The 22,565-nt window shown below is 38.8% G+C and overlaps 1 protein-coding gene across 1 annotated transcript in view; it reads left to right on the plus strand.

The window, feature by feature from the left end:
- Nucleotides 1–22,565, plus strand: part of JAZF1 (JAZF zinc finger 1) — a 92,958-nt gene that overhangs the window by 56,821 nt on the left and 13,572 nt on the right. Inside the window, exon 4 of the mRNA XM_010007638.1 lies at nucleotides 4,048–4,244. Within this exon, the coding sequence (XP_010005940.1) occupies nucleotides 4,048–4,244 (197 nt within the window). The remainder of the gene's footprint in view (nucleotides 1–4,047; nucleotides 4,245–22,565) is intronic.

Below are 22,565 nucleotides of genomic sequence, written 5' to 3' on the forward strand. Positions count from 1 at the left end.
TATATTGTAAGCTTTGGAGAACACCACCACGGTTAGGCATAAGTGTAGGAGTGCATTTCAATTAAAATACTGAAAAATGTTTTCCGTTAATCCATCTAGACAAGTTTATTTTTCAAAACAGTATCATTGCTAGTTCTTCAGCAAACATTTATGAGACTATTTGGATCCAAAGAGGTTAATTCTGTACTTGAGTTATCAGGAACTGAACTTCTCAGCAGACTCTGCCTCCCATTTCTCTCAGGTGCACAGTGTAGACAAGAAATGATGTTTTGGAATATACCCAGCACGCTTAGCCCAAACGGGAGCAAGTTAACAGGACAGGGAGATGTTTCAGCTATAACTTCAAGTTTTCCTGATTTTTATGGACTTCAACCAGACTGGTTATACCTCAATATTATTTCAACATTGTTATTTGTGGCTGAGTTTATTAAATAGCTGCAGCTTTTAATATCTCACACTTGAGGTTATCTTCCAAGTTCTCAAGGATTTGTAATGTTGCCAGAATGCTTTTCTTAAGGAATAAGAATTCCTATACAGAAGTAAGCATACATCATAGTACAAATTCAAAAAATAGTGACTTAGACATTTCCTAGTTAGAGAAAAGCAAATGTGTATTTGAATGCCCATTTTATTAAGAACCTTTTACTTCCTTTTTTTCTTAAACGAAACTTAGACTTTTATTTGTGGATCGTTTCGGCAATAATATCTGCACCCTTGTTTAAAAAAGAGAAATTTAAAATTGAACTGTTACCATGGATATCTGCTTTTTAAATATTAACTTCATATGGTATATCTGGGTTTGACATGATATATTGTTTCTGTTCAAAGAAGATAAGTTGTCATGTCATATACCTGTTTATTAATGTCTATGGATTGTGTGTTGGTGTTACATATCATGGCAAAGATCCACTTATTAATGCCTTCATGGTATAGTTGGACAGTATACATTTTTGTTGCTCTAATAGTACTTAAAATGTTACGCCACAGCGTTTTGAGCCTGTGTTAAGAGTACACAAATCTCTGGAAAAAGAATGGGGTTTTTGTTACCTAGGCCAGATTTTTCTTTCATATTTGGCAGATATGCCTAAACCCCCATTTTTTTATTTATCCTTTTCCCTTCCCTATGCACCCCTTACTGTTCCAAAAGAGCTGTTTTTTCTCAGAGGTCTCTCTGTAAGTGCAGTCAGGTCTGGACTCATAGCCAGTAGAATCTACCCAATTTATACCCAGACAGCCTGTGTGTTGTGAGCAGTAACAAAATGTTTGGTTTCTATGGAGCTAAATGAATCTAATGATTCACATTAATTTAAAAGTTGGTGGAGGCCCACAGAACAAACTGGACTGTCCTAGAGCACCATGTTACAGGTGCTGTGGTAGATACTATGTATTGAGACCCACTGTAACCTGATGGTTTTGTGCAGTGCAGTTAATGGGGTACTATGCTCTGCAGAATCAGTTTGTCCTGTCAGCCTGTCACCTGATACTTAATTCGATGGCAGGAACTGTGAACCAGATGACTGGTGTGGCAGTACTCCCTCTGCCTCCCCCTCCTCAGGGACTGCTGCTCTGCCTTGGGAACTAAAGGTGGATCTCCCAGTTCTCTGTTGGATTCTGGATGTATGTCAGGAATTGTTTCCATGCCTTCTCACTTGCTCACTCACCCCCATGCCCCTAAACCCAGCAGGATGGGGAAGAATATAGTAGGAGCAGAAGCAAGAAACCTCGTGGGCTGAAATAAAGGGAATCGCTTACCAAGTATTGTCATGGGCAAAATAGACTTGTCCTGGGAAATTTAACTTAATTTATTGCCAGCTAATGTAAATACTTAATTACTGTTTCAGGTATTGGTTATTGAGAAACAAAAGAAAAAGCCCAAAACACTTAGGGAGAAAGAAGCCACGTTTCCTCCCCCTTTCCCAGGCTCACCTTCCCTCCAAGGCACACTTCACTCCAGACATATTTCCTCCTCTGCTGCTACAGGCCATACTCAGTCCCTTCAGTGAGGCAACAAACGGTGCAGGAAAGGGTCAGGTTGTAGTGGTTTCTCTCTGCCACCTTTTTTTGTCATTTTTGACCTGTGCTCTGACGTTGGTCACCTCCAGGCTGCAGTGCCACCAGAGGTATACCTGCTCTCCACCATGCAGTACTCCTCTGACCTTGTTAGTCTTCCATTCCATTCCTTCTGGTTTTTCCTCCTCCATTTCCCCAGCCCCTCTCTCCCTCCAGCCTGTTCCACCACTCCTTAAATCTGTTTTCCTTGAGATGCCACCAGCTTCATTGATAGGCTCATCTGTGTCATGTGGTGGGTCCATTGTGGAGCTGACTGAAACCACCTGTGTCTGGCATGAAGCAGACCCTGGCCTCTTCATACCCTGCAGTCCCTCTGCTACCAAAACCTTGCCACCTACATCCAATACAACAATTCAGCATCTTCATAATTTCCTCCATGGACTTGTTCTTTATGGCTACTATCCCTGAGTCTGTTCATTCTCTTTTCTAGGCTCCTCTGAGGAGAGTGTAGCGTGCTGAGCATGCTGTATGGTTACATATGAAAGCAGGTTCAATATGCACTGCATTGTGATGTCCCCATGATGCCTCTCTTCATCACTTGTTAGTCCAAGAGCCTTCTTACTTTCATTCTCTTTTCTAGGCTCCTCTGAGGAGAGTGTGACTATTGAAAGAAAGCCAGGTCACCCTCACTTAGTCCAATACAAATAAACACTGGTACTTTTTGTCATTCTGTTTCCTTACTGGATCAAAAATATGAGTTTCTGATGACAGCTGGCTCTGAGGTGAGAGCAGTGTACCGGCTGCACTGCGTTCTCACCTCTCTGAATGCACCTTTCAAGGTTTGCCAAGATTGCAACGGCTCATTATGTAAAGCTTGTGTCTTGGCTAAAGCATGGTTTACTTTGCCTAACCTGGTCAAACAAATGTCTAGGTTTAACTCATTCTGTATCACATGCTAGTGCATATTGTTTTATTCATTGACAGGTGTAGTTTGTACTTTAGCATGAAGGACAGAGGACTGTACAGACAAGGTGATTTCTTTAGCCTGTCTTTTTAGGAATCCTTCAAGATTGCTCTTTATGCAGTGGAGAGAAAAGTCAAAGGATTAAAGTATTGCTTGAATGCTAAGTGCATGAAGTCTGAGTTGCAGAAATCCCACTGTGGGGGACTCTAGTGCCTCCAAGTGAGGGTTGATACAGGTGCCAGCAGTGATGCTTTGAATGTCAACATAATCCCGTATCAGGTGTTCTGGTGTAACTCTTTTTCACTTCAACTGTTTTTTTCTTTGAAGGAATCCCAATAGAAGTGAAAAAAGCTATTTTTCTTCTAGGTGAGATATCCCATGCAAAAAGTTGCACTGCTGGGATTACTGCACTACTGGTGCACACCTTGCGTCATACTGATGGAGTTCACTCTCAGCAGCTCACGGAGATGAACCTTGAGTTGCATTAAATCTTCAACAGCGTGTACCAAAGCTCTACATAGAAACTTTATTTAGTTTTCAAGGGTTGAGAACTCCTGTGAGGAATTGTATTTCAATTGGACATCTTCTGTGTCAGGCAACATTGTCGAAAACCTTCAGCAAAAGGATGTGATTATTCTAAGTTGGAAGTTATAAATCTACACAATGTAATTCATACTGTCCCTTTGACCTTCAGATTCAACAGCTTTACCCCTAACATTTTTCTCTTCTAAAGCTACTCAAATACTTTTTCACAGAAGGATTGAGTGCAATTATTGTAAAGGATTGAGTATAGTTCTTGTAATACTGTGTGCAGTGCTGATCTCTGGTTGGAGTTTAAAAAGGCTTGTATATTTGCACATGACACAGATGTCTAATGTAAGTTCTATTGAAATCAGTAGCAAATGGCCCATATCTTGAACACCTGAAATGCTTGTTGCTGAGGAATTTGTCATGGCTGAGTTTCATGCTCCATTTGGTCACTGAGGGCAAAAAATATTTACTTTATCTTTACCAAAAGCTTGCTTGCAGGCAGTGTTTCAAGCTTCTCATCTTCATGATTGTCATTGTTCTAGATTTATGACTGATGCAGCTCGACGTGAGCAGGAGTCTTTGAAGAAGAAGATTCAGCCAAAGCTCTCTTTGACTTTGTCAAGCACGGTGTCCCGTGGGAATGTATCTACTCCACCTCGCCACAGCAGTGGAAGCCTTACTCCTCCAGTCACCCCTCCAATCACCCCATCCTCTTCGTTTCGCAGTAGTACTCCTACAGGTAAACACCTACTGTTTGGTTTATCCCAAATAAACTAGCAATTTTGCAACATGGCATTTGGAGAACAACAGGCATATGGAGGCATTGGGAAGAAGACTCCCCTGAAAATAAGACATAAAAGCATTGGGCTCCTTTATTTGCATTTGGTTTGTAATCTCTAAAATGTCTTTGGGCATTTTTTTCCAGGTTCTTTGCTAAAGCTGAGAAGTCCATTTAACTTTTAAAATTGCAGCTGAGATTATTACACAAAGAAATTAATCTTACCAGAAATACCAAATGTGCAAAAGGCCTTGATGTATCAGTAGGAGAGCTGTAATGGTAAATGGTACAGTGTTAATTTAAAATACAAGTAAAAGTAGTCAGGATCTTCCACCCTGCCCCTTTCCTCTTTCTTTTTTTTGTTTTTGTTTTGAGAGTGACTGAATTAATAGATGAGTGGATGGAGAGAAATGCTCAGCTGCTGTCATAAAGTAGACATGACTTTCATTAGGAAACTGTGTTCAAAAAAATTAATATATAAAAAAGTGATCTGTGTTTTCTTCAAAGACATGTATTCTAGTAGTTTTTCCCTGTATAAAATTTCTGGGAAATTTTTTTGCATTGCAGCTGAAGATTGTAGATCTCTTGGCACAGGTCAGTCTGATTTACATTATGTAGAGATCATGTCTGATAATTCTGATATACTTCAGAATAAATACCAGTATTTCCTTCTGAAAAGCTAAATGCATATAATACATATTTTCTGATCCATAAAAAATAGGCTCTACATATTATTCTTAATAGGAAATCACATGAACATCCCCGCTTTGATAAACTGCTATGCCATGTGTTTTATATAAGCTATTTAATGGTTTAGTATTACTGATTCAATGGAAAAGTTGTAGCAGTTCTCATAATGCTCTGTCTGCAAGTTCTGAGATGAATTGGTTGTTCAGTGTGTCCTTGGATATGAAGAAGGGAAGTTTGTTGAGAACAGGTAAATGATAAAAGTCCTAATGTAATACAGAAAAATTTAAAACTAAGATTTTCTTAATTGTCTTCAATTTGAAACAAACTCATTAATTTCCTTGACATCCTACAGATGTCAAGGAATTCCTGCTTTCTTTTGTTTTACTTTTTGTACAGCTCCACCTGGGAAGGCTAATTCATGATGTGGTCAGGTAGTATAACTTAGTACATCTGTCAGAAACATGGGTTAACAATGTACTCTGAAACATATTCCATCAAATACTAAAGAAAAAGCCAATATCTGTCTACTGAAATACTTTTATTATTTAATTATATTTCAGACTTTTTAAGTTACTCAGAGTGTTGTTTTGCCTGTAGCTAGGGGAGAATCAGGTTGTTTTGCCTGAGTTTCTGAGCGTCCTGCCTGCCAGGTTATAAATAATACCAGCTTCCACTTTCTGCACCTTCTGTTCCAAGTTCCATGTTGGAGCCCTGTTGTCAGGTTAGGGTTTGTAATAGCCTGGTAGCAAAAACTGTGTATTCTTTCTTGAAGATTTTATTTTTTAGTTAACTATGAATTGAGATCCATTTCAGCAACCTCACGCCACAATTTCCATTTTTGTCACCTTTAAAGTTTTATGGTCCTAAAATAAGCATGGAGATTTTTCTGAGAACTACAGAATTTTTTGCAGTATTTGCTTTTTTTTGCAGGGTTTTGTTCTCTGTAATGGTTGTAACTTACTTAGATGAGGTGCTTCGAGTCCTACTGCAGCTGAGCTGCTTTTTCTGTCAGCGCGGTGCCTGCAGAGGGAGCCCAGGAAGACCAGCAGACTAATTTTAGATAGGCAGCTCACATGTCTGTTGCTGGCTGATGTGCATCTTTTTCCCTTAAGTGCATGTATATATGGCAGTCGACTAGCAAAGTGGTAACACCAAAGATAGTTAGGCAAGATCTGTTTCAGGGAAGCCATTTAGAGCATGTAAATTGTCCTGCATGTCAGCCTTGCAGTGCCTACACAACTTCCAAGCCCTGCAGGAATACCCTCCACTGCATCCAGTGAGAATGAAGAATATTGCTGTATTCCTTCTGTGTGATTCTGTTTAATTTGTACTCTGAGCAAAGTCTTGTTAACTCATCTTTGAATACAGGTAAACATGTATGTTGTGGTTTTTCCTTAGGTTGCCTGAAAGATCATCTGAAAGATAATCTGGATTGATGTTAAATATTTGTTACAATCCAAATATAATAATTGTCCTCATTCTACCTTATACCTACACTTTGTAAAAAATAATATGGGATTTCTCTGAACCAAATTTATTAATTAAATGTTCAGAATGGCATTTTCTCTTCTATTATCTTCCATCTCTGTTGTTCAAGACTTTGTTTTAGATAACCAAACATCAGCAGTATGCCTGACATTACTATTACTGCACAGGGTGTGACTCCAAGATGGTGCCACTTTAAATGCCAGAGACAAAGCACACTTTATAGGCTCATGAGATGACATATAAATACACATCTCTGTCAGCAGAGAGTGTGTGCTTTATGGCTGTTTGCCATTCTTGTTTGAGGTAGAAAGCAGGAATCTTTTGGGTCCCATTTTCCATGTGGTGTCCTCCCTGTAAGTGTGTTGCTTGTCCTGGCTTTGCTAGGTGTGGTGGTCTTGGGTGAAGGCAGCCAGCTGCCTGAATCCCAGTCATCTCTGTTTACATCCTTACAGCTAAGTCTTGCCATTTGCTCATGGTTGTTAAGCTACTGTTGCCATTTTTCAGCAAAGCATAATTTCATATAATGGTCTCTCATCCATGTATTGACCAGACTTAAGCCCACTCAGCTTGTGAAATTTGATAAGAAACAGTTCAAGGTGGTTTGGCTGCAGAGAATGTTTGTTAAAAGTTTCACTGTAAAAATCCATGCCAAAAGACTGCGGGCCAAATTTGCAGACAGTTGAGCAGTTTCCAAGCTGACACACATACATGTTGCAAATGTTGCATGCATATGTATAGCACCTTCTTCTGCATAAGATTATTACTGTAGAAGCAGAAATATTCAGCAAAGTGTGCTCTTTCAGGCTCTTCTCAGGTAATGAGGCAGACGCATATTTATCTGCAGGCTCTGTATGTGTTAGTCCCCTGAAACGGCCCATTTGTGGTTTTGTTGGGAAGTAGAAATGCAGCAGTTAATTTTCTCTACCTCCCCTCTGTTCCCTCAGGGGTGACTGGCATGTGCTTTTGGCTTACATTTGGCTTTTTGTTCCCTCTCCTGTAACAAGTTTTCTCTTCTTCTTAAGACCTGCATCTTCTAATGATTGTAGAAAGTTCACTTTAAAAATTTGTTCCAGTTTTTATTTAACAATAGTATCTCCCAGGAGACTTTGTTTAGAAGACTTAAATGTTCTTGTTAGAGTTCACAGGCGGGATTTAGCTAAATAAATGGCTTCCATCAGCAATACAGACTCCTTAGGGTGATGGGGAAATATAGCTAAGTAGCACCAGCACATAGCTTATTTTGGAAAGACTTTAACAGTCTGCAAACATTGAAATATATCTTTATTTAAGGAGCACTCAATTAAGTCACAAAAACTTATGTTGCCTTTATTTTTAAATGTCAATCTTAAACCCACAAAACTAATGAAGTCTAGTTATGGATAAAAATGAGGCTGACATTGCATCTTTAACATACGCTGTCAATTTTTTAAGTGTTTTCATACATCTGTGTGGCTCACAGATGAATTTCCACCCTTAGCTTCCTGACTTCTGAGTGTAAGTCAGAGCATTGACATTCCTTTGAAAACTATGGTATCTCTTCATACTGAAAAGCTTTAAGAAAGATTCAGTGATGGTGACTCATTGATAATTCGTTATTAAAATAACCTGGTCCCAATTTTAGTTACAAAAGTAATTCATGGTAATGTGTCTCAAACTTAAAAATAAATAAGTAAATTAAATTAAGCCACTTTTGCACTGAAGGAGCGCCAAAAAATAATCTCAAACCACTGCTTTGTGTTTGTTTTTTCTTCCATATTTAAGACTTTTTTGTTAAATGATTCCAGGCCTGGGATAGTAAATTTCAGCCTGGAGTGAATTTTTTGCCTTCTTATAAATCCTAAAGCAAGAGTTTTATACTACCAACTGGCTTTTTAATGGCTCAGCCCTAAGTCTTGCCCACCCCCCAAAAAAAGCTGAAATATTTTCAAATGCCATAATTAGCATTACATTTTGCTCTGAAGAATCTGGCTCTCAGACCTCCTTTCCTGTTTATTTTTATTTTAATAGATTACAAGTTATAACATTTATGCTGTTTTTAGAGGTTTATAGACCTGCTTACTGCCTGATCGTGTTAGGCAGCGGATGGCAGCCGGTCCTGGCAGCAAGCAATGAGGATGCTATGGTTGGCTGGAAGAGCTGCAGCCGTCTGTCAGCCCTTCCACTTGTAAAGGAGATGAAAGCGTGAGGTTTTCATGGGTGGTCATAGCTGACCCCGTGCAAGAACTGGCAAGTCCCATTTTGATTTGCAGCTGTCATTTAAGTAGGTGACTAACTATTGGTTTATCTTACTAATCAGGATAAATGCCTTTCTAGGGAGTCATATTTGTGCAGTCATTTTTCATTGATTGCATTTGAAAGATTTTACCTTTCCTTAATATGGCAAACTTCCTTGAAATTTCCACTAGCCCAGTCTCAGTATTTATGAAAGTGACCCCATTTTCCACCTATTGAAAACAGTTTTTCAATCTCTTGGTTTTTTTTCTTTCTAGTAAAACATTAAAGTAATAATTAATTTTAATTTGGAGTAAAAAGTACTTTGTAGGATTGACTTTAACCTTAAAGGAATCTTAAGATATAAACAGTGATACTGTAATAAAATATGCTTAAAAATTCAATACAGCAATATTATAAGACTTTTTTAAAATTATGACTGAGGCTTTCAAGGTAATACTATTGATGTAGAAACCACTACATTTGCTATCTGAGGATGCTATTTGAATGATGATTTAGTAGTTCTATATTTAGATATAGAGAACATATTCTTAAACTGAAATTAGGACTGATTTGTAGCTGTGTCAATAATCCTAAAGCTGCACTGTTTCAGCCAGTTAGATCGTATGTGAAATGGGTCAATTTTTTTCTAACAAATCATACTAGTGGTGAACAGTGTCTTTTATATAATATGTGATTTAAAGACAGAAAGTGAAATTTAATATATTTTCAATTTTAAAAAAGGAGTCTTCACCTAGTGTGTGTTTTCAGCACCTATTGTAATTAGATGTACTTTTGACACTTAATATGACTGCATTCCTAAGTATATACAAGGATTTTAAATATATTTGTGTGTGTTGTAGGTTTATTTAACAAACTATATTAAAGGGAATCTTGTTCCATTTACATAATTAGGGAGTATCTTCTAAGATTAAAATAGTGCATATATAGCCTTCTATTCAATGCAATTAATAGATTTTTACAACTCAGACTAATAATCTTTTACTCAGGTGAATTTTGTTCAGGGTTCAAATGCAACTACTAGCAAAACAGTGACCAAAAAATTACAACTTCCTTCTTGTGTTAATGGGTGTTCTCGCTACTGATTAAATAATTTAGAGCTTCATTGTTCCCTCTGTAGGTGACTAATTTAAAGGGGAAGAAAGTCTGTGTATTATAACTAAAGATCCCCTTTCTCCTCCTGCCAAAGGCAGTTGATACTTGGAAATTAATTTGTAAGGATCCACCTTACTTCTGGTTCATTAAGGAATGGGAAGCAAAACACTGTCGCATTTTCAGTTTTCCCAATAAACCTCGTTATCTCAAGTAATGTTATCTCAATGGCATGAAAAATAGGGTTCCTGTGATTCCACAGTATAGCATTTGCCTTCATGGATAACTCATGAAGGAATCCCCAGGGCCTCCCCTTGAATCTGTTCCCTTTTCTTTTCCAAGAATGCAAAAGTTGAAAGAAAACCGCCCATTGTTTGCTGGTAATAGCAATCAAAACCCCAATAGTAACCAGCCATTGGAATTGGCCATTGAAATGAAGTTAGAGGCATGCTGGAAATTAATATGGTTTAGATTCTAAATATGTGTTTAATTTTTTACTTTAAGTTGTTTAAAAAAATGTGTTGTCTTGTTGTAATGCAAAAGCTCATACCTTTTCATAGGTATCAAAGCAGCTAACATTTCAGTACAGTTTCCATATGTTACACTTTTAACAACAAAGTAATCATATGGCAGGGACAGCTGTTATGCAGCCTGCTATAACAGAATGCTAAACAGAATCAAGCAAGAAAAAGAGGTCTGCTCAGCTAAGCTACTTTGTCAGTTTAAAGTGGACAGTAGGAATGTAAAATAACAAGGGTGTCCCCCCCCCAAATGAACTGAGGACTGAGGGGAGGAGGAGTTAGGTGGTGAAACTTTTTTAGTTTACAGATGCTCTAAAAATATGTAGCCAAATTAATCTGCATTTGTAGCAGAACTGCTGTTTATATCAGAATTTCTTAGGCTTCTGTCAGCAGGTGGCATTTCTGAACTCCATGTTAGGTTTAATCAGAGTAGACTGTGAACCATTAAATCCACTATTCATTTGATAATCTGCAACAGCTTTTTCCTTGGACAATGCAAATTAGCTTCATACTCTACAGCTGGAGAGAGCTGTGGTAGTCATCTTTTTTTAAAGTTTGTGCATGGCAAAATATTCTTCAATTTCAAAATTTGCTTGAAATTACACTTGGGAGTCAGGACAAGTTAGTGGAAACAAGTACATCCTGATAACTTTTTGAAAATCATGCTACAAAATTGGGTCACATGCACTTAAGCACATGATTAATTTTAAGCATTTAGAACTCACTGAGGAGATGAATGCCTGATTTAGCATGTAACAAGGGTTTTGTCAGATTGGAATGAATTATTTTGCACTTAAAGAGTTTCAAGTTCAAGAATTTACATATGCATAAAAGCCTAACTTCAGCCATTCACTTCAAAAACTCTTCACCTGTGTTAGCGTATTGTAAATTCTCAGGTTGAATTATTGCACCTTATCTTAATGTAGTGTAGTATAATGCAGATGTTATTGACAAAAATAATGAAAAGTAGAAATATGATATGAAATCCCAGGGTTCTTGTATTAAATCATTGCTGACAAGGGGGCTGAGTGCTACATTTTTGTGTGTTTGACTTATGGGGTGTCTAGCATAGTAAAGCACGAACCAACCGAGTTCTACTGCAGCTTGAAAAAACACACTTTCAGATGTCTGAGGAACCATCTCATTAGTTGTTCAGATTGAGAGAAGTTTCTACTTGTTTAATTGCTTGTTCAGAGACTGAAAAACTTACATGCTATATTTTTATTTAAAATTAGATATATAGACCCACTATTGTATAAACAGTATGGGCAAATAACTAAGCCATACTTCACAAAATGAAGACCAAATTCTGTTCTCCGACATAATGGAAGTTTGTCTGAATGCATTCAATGTTTCAGGCCTGCAAGGTTCAATAAAATCTATGATAAAATATCTTAAGGCAACTGTATTATGGTCTGAGGGTATTCACCGGTGCCAGGATTTCACATTTCTGTGCAGATGATGAAAGATAACTTTTTTTATAATGATTGGAGCCAAAATGGTTCCATCTAATTGCAGGTTTGGGGGCCTACGTTAATCCTGCACACTAATTAATCTCTACACGTGTTTCCCCAGGATTTAGGAGTCTGAGGCGCCTAGTCTAACAGAGCCTTATGGGTGTTCTTGTAAAAATAAATACATAAATAATAATTAAAAAAATAATGAACGTCATTGTGCAAAACAGTTGATCAACATATGACTTAACTATAATGTATGTGTGTGCTTAGACATGGTATGAGATTTTAACATGAGCTTCTGGCTGAGGTCGTGACTGAGCATGCATAATAAGTAAAATCTGTGGTAGTTTCTAGTTTCTGCCTTAAGGAATAAAGCCATAGTAGGAGGTTTCCAATAACAATGAAAAATAATAAGTAAAAGTGCAATTATTTCCTATGGGGGTTTTCTTAGCACAGGTGGGATTTGTTCCCACTAACAGCTAAAAGAGCTAGATGCCACTTTCCTCTTCTAGGGAACCAGACTTTAACCTCGTACATATTCAGCTTTCTTCCAGTAATCCAGAGTAAAAAATACTCAAGTGCTTGTTACTGTGCTTGGCTAATTGCTTCAGAAATTGATTTCTCTTCTTTTTTTTTTTTTTTTTTTTCTAGCAGTCATTGAGTGTCAGGTGGCTGTCTGGCTTCATTAGACAGGGAAGGAAGGGTATGTGTTATATTAGTTACCTACTGACAAAACTAGACCAAATAGAAAGAACATACTGAAACTTGAGCTTGGAGGATCTGTGGAACAAAGGTACGTGTGAAACAAAGATTTACCTTAGGCACAGCAGCAGTGCTGTTATCATACCATGGGTGTGACTGCATGGCAAATAATGATTACTAACTTAAAGCCCCGAATAGCTTTAAATTATCATAAGGATCAAGAACATTTATGTTAGTCAAACCTGCACATGTTTGTGGTTCAGTGATTGCTAGGTACACCTAGATTGTGTGGAAACTGTATCTTGATGTCCCAAAGTGCCTGGAAGTCTCTTCCACTGGGGGACCACCAGCAGACTGTTGTAACTCTTGTTGCTTCTGTTTTCTTTATCTGTTCTTGTGAAATTCTGATAAAGCAGTGGCAATAAGTAAAAGTAACCTACACTGACAGATTAGTTTCTCATATTTACTGTTGGAAATAAAGTAGATAATCAATAACTTCCTGTAGAAACGTGGAGAGGGCTCTAGCACCAAGGTGTTGCTGAGAGTCAAGAGTCAAGAAGGGGAAATACTATGCAGAAAGGAAAGGGGAGAGAGATTCTGCCTAAGAAACCTAAATAAGACAAGTGTTTACAGACATAACTTTTCTATGTAAGTTATTTAATTTTTATCTTGGATCTACCAAAGAGTATCTTGATTCTTCTCCTTTGTACAATTGCATTATGTGCCTTTTTTTTAAATCTAGCTGTGGGATTTCCTGAGTACCTGCACTGCAGTTTGGCTGGACCCTAAAGGAAGGGTGAGAGTTGCCCCAGGTTTGATGACTAATTCTTTTTCAAGGGTTTTTTCTTTTATTTTTCAAAGATAATTAACAGACTGGAACATCTGTCATACGAGGAAAGGCTGAGACTTGGGGCACTTTAGTCTTGAGTAAAGGAGACTGAGAGGGGACTTTATTAATGTCTACAAATATCTGAAGGGTGGATGTCAAGAATGGGCCAATCACTTTTCAGTGGTGCCCTGTAATAGGATGAGGGGAAACGGCACCAAGCTACAACACAAGAAATTCCACCTCAACATGAGGAAAAACGTCTTTACTGTGAGGGTGACAGAGCACTGGAAAAGGTTGCCCAGAGAGGTTGTGGAGTCTCCTTCTCTGGAGGCTTTCAAGACCCATCTGGATGTGTTCTTGTGTGATCTGCCCTAGGTGTTCCTGCTGCAGCAGGGGGGTTGGACTCAATGATCTTCAGAGGTCCTTTCCAACCCCTGTGACTCTATGATTCTGTAAGGGAGGCCATGGTGTCAAATTTTTTTGTCTCCTAGACAAAACTGGAGTCTTTAAGGACTCTGCAAACCTCAGCCCCCAGTGGCCTTACTGGAGTTATCTGGTTTGGTTTACAGTAGTTTTGGGACTTCTCAGAGGCCACCTCTCGTGTTGCAGATGGACCAAGTGAGAGAGGAGTGACGTTCAGTGTTTGCAAGGAGCATAGGGCCCCAAGCGCATGACTTTGTATCTGTCAAAGTCCTGTGGCTTTGGGGTATGGATCCTGGAGTATTTCTGCAGCACTGTGCTAGATACACCAATACAACCCACAGACATCTTTTCAGAAATTTGGGACTTCCACTGATCCAAGGCTGTAATCTTGTAACAATGGAGCAAAACTATGGAGATTCTCCCATAACTAACCTTTTCTACTGTTTTCACAAGAAAACACATGATAACCTCTCCTGCTTAGTCCTTTCTGTAACTCCATCCTAAACTAACTTACAACATGAGTACAAAGAAGCATTCACAAAATGAAATTATTTTTAAGTGGTACTTAGAATAATTGGAATTATTTGTAAAGTTAAAAGGCCATTTGTAAGTGTATATAGAGGAAAGTAAGATTGAGGTAAAAATATCTGATGAGGGAAAATAGGTCTGTGCAGTGAGGGCAAAATGTATTAAGGTTTTTTTGTTGTAGTTGTTGTTGAGTTTTTTTAAAATCACAATTCTTCTCTTAGCTTTCCTCTGCGTTTTCTGTTTTTCTTCCTTTTTCTACTTTATGGGTGCATTTCCCTTATAATTCTGTTAAATTTCTCATTTGCTCTTTAACTTGGCAGTAACAATGTGTTGAGCCCAGTTTGCTATAAAAATACATTTTGGGAATATTGACTCAGTCATCAGATTTTGTGCTTTTCAGTAGAACACTGAATCTTGCCAGAGGAGAAGGCACATCAAAAATTTAACATTGCATCTCATTTGTATACTCTTGTTCACTACAGGCAGCTTTACATGTATCCTCCTGTTTCTTGTACTTTGTCTTCCCAGCCCCTTTAGGGTATTCTTGTTAATACAGACATAAATTGCACCAGCAATTGTAAAGCTACTGTGCTGTAGAATTGTATTTTAAGTTGCACATACCTGTAATTAATTGTATGGGAATTTTCACAGTACTCTCCCCAAGGAACAATTTCATTGAAAAGTAACCGAGTTGTCTAGACTATGGCAACTCATAAAATCATCACTAGTTTTGGGGTTTGAGCTACAAAGCAGCAACAGAAACATGGCTTGTAGATTTTAAAGTACTTCAAGCACAGGAACTGTTTTATAATCCCCATCGTAGTAGTCTAACCTGGCAAACCATTTTTAGCAGGGTAGAGAACAGAAAATGTACAATAAGCTTAAAGTAAAGATTACCTGTGTGTTAATTTGTGACAAGGGTTTTGGTCTTTTTATGTAAAAGCACAGCCACTGTACATGGACCTTTTTTCCTCCAAATGTGTAAAAAATGTACATTTTGTAGAAAGCATTTGGTGCCTGCATTTCACAGCTTGTGGCGTAACTGGTTTAATGTAGGAATAGCATGACACTCAGAAAGGAGCTTCAGTGGTTCTGGGTAACAACGACAGTATTCGTGTTTGTGTGTTTATACGGCAAGGGCCAATTGGTGGAGGGATTGATTGATTCATTTACTATTTAGCTTTATAAGTATTCTGCTAATTACCTTGAAAATTACTAACTGAACACACAAATGTTTTTCAGAAAGTTGGAAACTGTAGTGGGGCACATGGAACTTTCAGGTGTTTATTTTAATCATGCCTGTGTATATGCACATAAATATATATATATAAAATATTACACTCCCAAGAACAGGATCTAGTTGTACCATTGTTGTGCCTTGAGAACTGAAAAAAATGTGTTCTAGCTATTCTAGTGCTGTATGTCTGCATACTGACAGCAGTTATTATACAGTGCCTAGCAGAAAAAAAATAGTATACTTAGGCCAGCACTTCAGTGTGCTGAAGATGGTGAAACTTCAGCAAATGTTTGAGTTTTCCTTGCACTGTAGCCAAAGCAAATTGGAAGTAAAAAAAAGCAAGGGCTACCTTACCCTTTTACACTTGATTACTTAAAACATAGAGCTTTATTTCACAGGGGAAATTGTGTTACAGGTCAATGTTAGCCAGTACATGATCATCAAAATTACATAAAATTCTAGGAAGATGGGGTGGTTAGTAGCTGTCAGGTATTACCAGGTGAGCTGAAGGCTACAAACCATTTGCAGACCCCACAATGACATTATTACCTTGTCTTTTTAATGCTTGTGGCCTGGCAGGTGAAAGACACCACAAGAATTCTTGCAGAAGAGGAAGCCTGCTGCTTTGTCCATGCCAGCATAGGCTCCTTCTTCTAAGATTTTTCCATATATGGTTGGACAGCATTATTCATAGCAGTTTCATGGCACTTTTGTCTCTAATGTCAAAGGATACAAGTTGCCAAGGAGCAATGGAAAATAACAACTTGAAAAGTACTTTCAACTTCAGCTCAGTGATATATCGTCTGAAACAACTCACACCTGCTAATATGTTTTGTACACCTGATTAAAACAATTACAGCCTCAAACAAAGGTTTGTGACAGTATACCAGGCACAGTGCGGATTTTATTGTATCAGAATCTTTGCTTTGTTTTAAAAGAGAATAGACACACAATTCCCCACTGAATATGTTCCTGCATTTGGGGGTTAAAAATTAATTCCTTTCTCAGAAACACAAAATGGGATTAATTAAAAAACAGAACAGGTTTTTCCTGTAGATTTTTTGTGTAGGCATTATGACAAAAGCTTTGATTCTGGCTCAGCAATGAATAGGAATTTTAGTCCTTACTGGTAATTCTGAGTATTGCTATTAGGTCTGTCTTTCAAATTGTGCTGATTGTGTTCCTTTAATCTAGATGGTCAGAGCATTTACATGCAAGTAGAGGGAAGCATTAAGTGTATTTTCATGCAAAATAAATAATAGAATCATAGATTGTGCTAAGTTGGAAGGGACCTATCGGGATCAAGGGGCCCATCAGGGTCATGAAGTCCAACTCCTGTCTCTGTGGAGGGCACCCCAAGAATCATACCATGTGCCTGAGAGCACCATCCAAACACATGTTGAACTCAGGCAGGCTTGATGCTGTGACCACTTCCCTGGGGAGCTGGTTCCAGTGCTCAACCACCCTCTGTGTGAAAAACCTTTTCTTGATATCTAACCTAAACCTCCCCTGATTCAGCTTCCTGAGTCCTCCCTACCTTAAGTGCATTAAGTGGTGAATCTGCCATTGCCTTCCTGGTGAGGGGTTTGTAACCCTCCTGGGGCTCATAAGCATGAAACTCCATGGGCCCAAAGCTTTGCTGAAAGAGGGCTGAGCTGCCCTGTGTCTCTGCAGCTCTACTGCACCCGGGTCCTCGATGGGCAGCCTGCCGTGGGATCCCTTTAGCAGGATTCAGCCCATTCATACTTGAGGGTCTAAGGTCCAGCCCAGGAGCATCTTGGAAACTCACATGTAGCTGAATCCTGCTGAGATCAGTGGTGCTCCTCGTTCTACCTGCTGAGTGATAGCAGCTCCTTGGATGGGAGGCTGGTGGCAGCTGGGCGTGCGCGCTGCGGGAGTCGGGGCGGGTACGGCCTCTGCGCGTTAGCAGTTTTATGGCCTGTACTGTAAGTGGCTGAATAGCTTTTGTACAGCTGTAAAGCATGTTTAACCCAATGTTATAAAACACATCTCAAATGTATTTTCATAGCTTCATAAACTGTAGTTCATTTATGTAGGTACTTTTTACTGTAATCCTTTATCTTAAACATGAAACTGTTTCCTGATACTGTTTCTATTTTTTTTTCTTTTTAATAAAAAGAGGGGGGGAAAGAAGAGAAAATAAAAACTGCCTTTTTGTTATATGCATCAGGAGAGTCCTTAAGTACAGTAATAATGCCCTGAACTTGTATTTTTGTATTTGTAACCTCGGAATACAGGCCTAGCAACTAAAAAGCCAAAATAACATTAATTATGACTGTTCTTCGCTGTGTTTTTTGCAGTATAAGTTTGGAACAGATGTTTGGGGGAGAGGAGGAGGGAGGAAGGATAGATTGTTTCTTTTTCTTAGCCCCAACTGGTTTAAATTCTTTCTTGAACGTTTTGAGAATATCTTTAAACATTTGCCAATGTTCAATTGACATCCTGTGACTGAAGGTGGAAAATGTCCTACTTTGTTTTTCCTCAAACATATACCTGCTCTTACTACTCATGCCAAAGCCAAAGAAAGAAAGTATTCCAGCTGGCATAGGTTTTATTACTGTTACATTAATTTGCAGGTTAAGCCTTAAGTTGGGACAGGCTTATTTATTTACTTTTTTTTATTTTCATTATTTTGAAAAAGTGCTATGTAAAAACTGCCATTTAATTACAGGAAGGTTGTGCTCTTTCTTGGTGTGCATTTAACAGCTCATTCTTGTTTACATGAAGTTGTAGAAATCTAGTTTTAAAATATGTTCAAAGTAGAGATTGTGTTCTCGAGTTTATCATGTTTTTCCTGTACTAAGTATAAACAGAAGACTGTATGTTATTGAAAGCCCTTTTTTGTGGAAAACAGGATTGGGAAAAAAAGTTTATATAAGAATGCAAAATAACTTCCTGAGACTATTGGCGCAGTGTGACCATAAAACCTCAACAGCACATTGTGCAGTGACATTGTAACAATTTGCTTTAGCACCTCTGCAACGTTCTCAGAAAGTCCTGTTCTACAAAACACATGCAGCGGTATCAGTTCACTGTTTTTTGCCAGAATCGGTTCTTTATATGCATGTTTTTGTGATTAGTTGCTGTTTTGCAAGTAATTGGATGTGGAAAAAAAAAATTTTCTTACTTAGCTTATTACATGTATGTTTTATTTGCATACATTATGCATTTCATAAGTTGTAGTATATCTGTTTAGTGGATTTATAATCTCTGGATTGGGAATTTCTGTGGTTTAGTTTTAAAGACCTTTCTTTGATATACAAATGTATCAAGGTAGAAAATGGCAAACAATTGCTCCTAAGGCCCAATAGAGTCCAGCTGCTCCACTAACCCTTATATTGGCTCTGGAGGACTACTTTTTTTTTAACCTGAGTGTTATTAGTTCTGTTTCTCTTGTAGCCCAAAATGGTGAGCAGATCCCATATGTAAGTAGTTCCCAGTTTTACTGACAGTGAATAAGAATATATAATACTAATGTCATGTTAATAGTGCTTTAAAAACCTTTATGTTTATTTTGTACTGTTATAATTTTAGCTTCACCTCCACGATTTCAAGGTAATTTCCCCTATAGACTGGCTCATCTGAAATAATTATATACCAAAATACAGTGTGTTTGGTTCTGTGCTTTACGTGTAGGACCTGAAGTGTCTGCGTGCATTCCAAAGTGAATTCAAACCTTGGAAGTGAATACCTTTTCAGTCACTTAAAATTCAATGTGAGTTTACACAAGAATGTATATGAAAGCTAAAGGTGATTTGAAATGTTGGAATTGACCTGTCTAACATTTCATTTAAAATACTTAGGTTATCATAGGTTAGGTGCATAACTGTACTTGTGGGCTCATGCTGTTTGAGGTACCAACCTCCAAAATAGATGTGGAAAGTATCTTTTCAGACTGCCTCTGTGACTGGGCACATTGCAGTTGCCATTTCTGGGGCAACTGTGAAAAGGTAGAGGATGTACAGAAGCATCTACCTATATCTTTGCTTGCTTAAATGTTCCCTCCTTCACTGTAGCCAACCCTCCTGGCTGAAGCTGCTCTTCAAATGATGCAAGACAAGAAAGAGCTTTTTTTTGTCTGATTTTTGCTAGTGCTTTTAAATGCCTTGCATATAAAAATATGTTAAAAAAACATCTCACTCTTTATGTTTGAATGCATATGCACATCATGACAAGGCACATTTCTTAAATTCAGCAAGGACAAGTGTAGAGTCATGCATCTGGGGAACAACAACCCCATGTTCCAGTACAGGTTGGGGGCTGACCTGCTGGAGCGCAGTGTAGGTGAAAGGGACCTGGGGGTACTGGTGGACAGGACCATGAGCCAGCAATGTGCCCTTGTGGCCAAGAAGGCCGATGGCATCCTGGGGTGTATAAGAAAGGGTGTGGTTAGTAGGTCAAGGGAGGTTCTCCTCCCCCTCTATTCTGCCTTGGTGAGGCCGCATCTGGAATATTGTGTCCAGTTCTGGGCCCCTCAGTTGAAGAAGGACAGGGAACTGCTTGGAAGAGTCCAGCACAGAGCCACAAAGATGATGAAGGGAGTGGAACATCTCCCTTATGAGGAAAGGCTGAGGGAGCTGGGTCTCTTTAGCTTGGAGAAAAGGAGACTGAGGGGTGACCTTATCAATATTTACAAATATGTTAAGGGCGAGAGTCTGGAGGACGGAGCCAGGCTTTTTTCAGTAATGTCTACTGATGGGACTAGGGGCAATGGGTGCAAACTGGAGCATAGGAGGTTCAGTATGAATATCAGAAAAAAACGTCTTTACTGTGAGAGTGACAGAGCACTGGAACAGGCTGCCCAGGGAGGTTGTGGAGTCTCCTTCACTGGAGACCTTCAAAACCCCCCTGGATATGTTCCTGTGTGATCTGCCCTAGGTGTTCCTACTGCAGCAGGGGGGTTGGATCTTCAGAGGTTCTTTCCAACCCCTGAGATTCTATGATTCTGTAAATTCTCTTGGTGCCTCTTTGCTACCTGAGCCTTGCTTCAGCCAGAGACAATAGAAAATTAGATCTGAGTGGTAATAGTTCCTCAATAGCTCATTATTTAGCGCTTGATACTTGATCTGCTCTTGGAGAGGACTGGAAGGAAGGCTGGTTTTCTGTCCAAATCCTGCTCTGATTAGTGTCATGAGGAAGATTAAGAGGCTGCCAGCAGCACCAGCTAAAGCACAAGGCCAAGAGACGTGCTGCTGGTGCGAGTGTCTGTGAGAGCAGCCCGGCAGCGGTGGCCGCAGACCACACAGCCCACAGGACCCGCTGCCTGTGGGACATGTCCTGCGCTGCCCCCTGCTCGGCGCAAGGCCAACTCAGTAATGAGTTGTAATTGTTATTTTGATGGGTCTTTTGTGATTGTGCAGAGGGATGGAGGTCTCTGCCAGCCTTGGCAAGTGCCCATTTGACAAAGCATAACCATCTCAAGCAGCTCCCTCGAGTGACAGCAGAGCTGCCAAGCATGAAGTTGGCTTTGAGAACAGATTTGCCTCTCCCAGAAGTGAGCTTCAGAGATACTTCCTGGGATAAGAGAGAGAACTTCTAACAGCATGTGCATGTGCCTGTTGGCTGAAGAAAGTCTCCAGCCTTCACCATGGTGAAACTTGTGCTCACTTTATGTAGGTGCTTAATCCAAACACTGGAATTGCTCTAAAATACCAGTGTCTGTAAGTGCTACACAGCTCTCTGTTTAAACTATCCCAATTTTTTTCAGTTGTTTTACACACGTTTACATCAAAGGTGTGGACATGAATGCCAAAAGTACCTTTGAAAATACAAGAAATTAATCTGAATGGACCTTTCACAAAGGCTGAGTCCCTTTCTCCCCCCATTCCCAAAGCACACAAGCAAGCAAAGGAAAAACCTTGGCTTACTCTATTTGGATGATCCAATGTCTGAAATTTATTGCTCAAATGTGCAGAACCAGCGCTTTTTGCCACCAGTACCAGCTCGCATCTGAGAGAGCCCTGCTGCAGCTTCTAAAAACTTGCATAGCAGCCATGACATGTTGTTTAACTGTTTTGTATTTCATTGCCCCTAGCATTTATTTCCTGTGCTTTACATAAAGTAATAATATTTCATTTTGAATGTCTTATTATGTCTTTAAGTCAGAGATAAATATTGGCTGTGGGAATGTTCTTCCTGCTGGTGAGCACAGAGACTGTGCATCCATGGGCACAGAGAGAAGTTTGACAAAACCAGGAATGTGCTTCAGTGTTTGACCAAAATCCACATAATAATGTTAATAATATTTTTAAAAAAAAGAAATCAAGGAAGCTGTCACAGTATATAGGAATGCAACTTCTTAATATGAGAAGTGTTCTCATAAAATTATTTCTATGGAATACAAACTGCAAGCCCCACACCGGACAAAGTGTGAAGCTTAATTTTTATGAGAGATCACTGGAATTACCATGAACTTTCAGAACTAACCATGTTAGTTCTCACTGCAGTAAGCTATTTGCTCATAGTTATTCATTGTATACTTAAATGTATGCTTTCTGATCACAAAAATAATTGGGAAGGGAGTTTTGCATTTGTTTTTCTTTGTGGGAGGAGAAGGGAAGAACTCTTAAATGTTCTTGATCAGAGGTCAAGATAGATTGTATTTGTTGTAATGGCATACAAAGCTTGTACTGGTTTTCATGAGCCTTATCTTTTTTATATTTCAAGGCGTATTATAAAAGTCTTTCGATTTAAAAACTGACATAATTACAAATAATGTGCACCTGCTCAAACCAAGATTCTTTCAAAGTTGAGGGAAAAAATCCTCTGTAAATCTTACAGTGGAATGAATTCACTCACACAAAAGGCTGAATTTTATCTTGGCTACAGTGTTGTGAATATTGAGTAAGTCCCAGAAACATAAAAGATAAGGCTCCAGATTTTCAGGAGTGTATCTGAGATGTTTATTCCAGAATGTCAAATTATTAACTCTGCAAAATGTTTCTGAGCTATTTAGATTACTGACTTCCCCTACTGGAAAAGTAGTAGATAGGGCATTCAAGAGGTGAGATCTCTGCTGTAGGCTTAAGTGATGTTTTTGCTGATTTCAGAAGCAAAAGTGAT

This window comes from Chaetura pelagica, unplaced genomic scaffold (genome assembly GCF_000747805.2).
Source record: "Chaetura pelagica isolate M959 unplaced genomic scaffold, ChaPel_1.0 scaffold10, whole genome shotgun sequence".
Classification (NCBI taxonomy): domain Eukaryota; kingdom Metazoa; phylum Chordata; class Aves; order Apodiformes; family Apodidae; genus Chaetura; species Chaetura pelagica.